Genomic DNA, 3,294 nt, shown 5'->3' with positions numbered 1-3,294 from the left:
TTATATTATATATATATATATATATATGCACATATACATACATACAGAGAGAAAGAAAGAGATGAGGAGATAAGACGAGTTAGTGAGAAAAGCAACATAAAACGAGACAGAAGAATTGGGAGTTTCTGTTTGTGAGAGGAAGGAATTTCAGAGAGAAGAGTAGGGGGAAAAGAATTAAGAAATAAAGAGAAAAATAGTAAGATTGAGAAAGAGTGAAGAGAAAAGAAAATAAGGAGAGCAAGGTTCATTACTAAGCTAGGAAGTGAGAGGCCAAGGCATCCCATTTCCCAGGCTCTTCTTCCTTCTTAAAATATGAATTCCTTGAAAAGACCTGTCAGTGATTATGACAAGGAGACTAGTTATGATCTGTTGGATAAACAGGTGTACACGTCATTGACGGCAAACGGATGTTGTCACCATGACGACACTCCATTAAAGACTACAACCAGTAAGAAGTGGACACCATCTTTGTGCAGTTGTTTCCGCAGTAAACCCTTGGCGTCGTCTGACCCCAGATGTAATCACAATGTGTGGGGTTGTCTTGTGGTTCTAGGAAGTTTCATAACACATTTAATTATTGGTAAGTTTTACCTTTATCTATTTTTCTGTTGTTCTTAAATGTTGTTGTTGATGATGACGACAATGAAGATGATGATTATCATCATCATCACATCCATCATCGTTGTCGTCGTCATCATCATCATTGTCATCATATGTATACTACCATCTGATCCTTTGCTGTTTTAAGTGGCAAGCATTCAAAACAGACACACGCTCAATTACGAGGGTGTACTGAAAAGTTCCTGGCTTGGGTAAAAGAAAATACTGGAGGACCAGTTAATTATGATTGTATTCAACATATCCCCCTTCCAGATTCATACACTTATTGCATCGATCCTTCAGCTTTGCTAATCCCCGTAAAAGAACTCGGAAAGTTGGGCTTCAAACCAGGCCTTTCGCGACACCCTTAAAGCCAGGGACTTTTCAGCACCACCTCGTACATTTCTGCGTGCGTAAGGGAAAAAGACAAGAGGTGTAAAGAAGGTTTACACGATTTTTATATTTGAACTGGAGTTCTTTATCCTTACTATCTTCCTATGAACTTGTCATCCGCTAGAAAATACGTTTGTATCCATCTGTCTGTCTGTCTGTTTGCCTGTCTGTTTGAAGGGATGGAGACAGACAGACAGAACGTTCTATTTTGTTTGCGCCTGTCTACAGTCTCTTTTCTCACTTCACTTTCTCTCTCCTCTTCTCTCCACATGTAGATTTGTAGGTGTGGGTTGGTATGCCCTCTGCTAGTCCTCACTGACCATGTCCACACTAATATGCGCAGCTCTGAGTAAGTTTTTCTAAATATGATAGGCAGTTGCCTGCCTACACTAGTCCTTCCTCCCCCACTCCGCCATTGTTGTCCAAGGAAAGAGGCCTCACTCCAGGGCCAATACTGTTTGGTATTAGTGTCATCACTGTTCGAACGAAGAGATTTGGCAAACCTCCAGTCCAGCGCTTCAGTAATTCTGCCATGCATTTAATGATCCTGAGTGGATGAACTGCAAAATGGATTATGATTGAGTTTGGACTCATACCGCTGAGCAATGTAGTCAACACTATAACGACTCTACTTACTCATCTCCTTAATAACACACACACACACATACAGATAGCTAGAGGCACATATACACTCGCTAACACACACACATACGCAGAAAACTTTGTGAATATATGTGTGTGTGTGTGTGTGTGTGTATATATATATATATATATATATATGTGTGTGTGTGTGTGTGTGTGTGTATACATATATATATATATATATATATATATATGCATGTGTGTGTGTGTGTGTGCGCGTGTGTGTGTGTATACAGAGAGAGAGAGAGAGAGAGGGAGACAGAGATGTATATTTATAATTATATACATATATATATGATGTGTGTCTGTGTGTGTGTACACAACCACACAATTTACTTTATACTAATGGAATCTAAAGTGAGATATTACAAGATGATCTGCACGCACAATTTTCTGTGTCATCCCTGTCTGTCTGTCTGTCTGTCTGTCTGTCTGTCTCACTCTCTATGTCTTTGTCTTTCTATTCAGTTACACCTCACACATCATTCTCCCTGTGGTTGTTGAAATATGATTCTGTCAGACAAAATAATTGTATGTTTTTCACCCTAAAATGGTTGTTATCTAACGAAACTACAATTTCAACTTAATTGGTCATGCATAAATGCACTCACTGGGCCAATAGAAAATAGTAGAATAAGATATGCTTCTAGCAAAGATCACTTATGATTGGAGCCGTCAGAAATCCAACATGTCCTCAGTGTGCGCAGCGAGACGAAATATTACAAGCGCGCTCTCTTTCATTGATCGTGCATTGTTGATTTGTAGGTTAATGTCCAAGTGACGGTACCGCGTGCGGAATAGCTCTCTTTATCTGCAGATTATGTAGAGGAGATTGACCTACCCCTTTCCTTTGGCGACGAAAAGCATGTTTTCGTTGTCTGTACAACCATGACAAAAAAACATTTATGTTAAATACAGTCGAAATATTTGTGGGTGAAGTTTTTCCTATTAATCAGACTCTCATTAGCTTCTTCGAGTGCCACTTGAAGAAGACAGTGAGGATAGAATGAAAGGTGGGAGTGGCGAAATTGGCGCGGCTGAACGGGACTAAGCTAACTATACGGCTGAGGGTGACAGAGAGAACCGAGAGAAGGCACATGAGGGCAAACCAAGTTTGTGTGTGTTGTGTGTATGTGTGGTAATTAGAACCGAGGTCGACTTTGCCTTCAATCTTTTCGGAGTCGATAAATTAAGTACCAGTGAAACACTGGGGTCGATGTAATCGACTTACCCCCTCAAAGTTTGTCATCCCCCAAAATTGCTGCCATTGAGGGGAAATTTGAAATCATTGTGCGTGAGTGCGCATATATATATATATATATATATATATGCGCACACACGCACACGTCAAGGTCACCAGCCCTCTTCCATACGCACATACATGCTCTCTTATAAACACGCACGCGCACCATCGTTTTGGGACCCTCACTACTTTATTATCTTCCATTCTCCCTAGCTCTCCTGTGTGACCCCTCTGTCCGGCACTCGCCATGATAGATCGCTAGCCACTACACATTCTTTATTTTCTCTCTTTGTTTCTTTCTGTGGAAGAGCGTAGGCTCGAAACGTTAAATACTTTTCACTTCCGAACATTAAACTAATACATCTGTTTTTTATCTACGCCACTTGTCTTCGTCTTTTGTGTTTTTGTGAATTCTC

General features: G+C 40.3%; 1 protein-coding gene across 1 annotated transcript in view; it reads left to right on the top strand.

Moving 5' to 3' along the window:
* Window positions 1-12: 12 nt before the first annotated feature.
* Window positions 13-3,294, top strand: part of LOC106876862 (monocarboxylate transporter 7) — a 104,041-nt gene continuing 100,759 nt past the window's right edge. The window contains exon 1 of the mRNA XM_014925595.2: window positions 13-580. Coding sequence (XP_014781081.1) covers window positions 313-580 — 268 coding nt within the window. The 5' untranslated portion in view covers window positions 13-312. The remainder of the gene's footprint in view (window positions 581-3,294) is intronic.

This window comes from Octopus bimaculoides, chromosome 21 (assembly GCF_001194135.2).
Source record: "Octopus bimaculoides isolate UCB-OBI-ISO-001 chromosome 21, ASM119413v2, whole genome shotgun sequence".
NCBI classification, from domain to species: Eukaryota; Metazoa; Mollusca; class Cephalopoda; order Octopoda; family Octopodidae; genus Octopus; species Octopus bimaculoides.
Note: the sequence above shows the minus strand (reverse complement) of the source record. Positions and strands in the feature narration are given on the sequence as shown.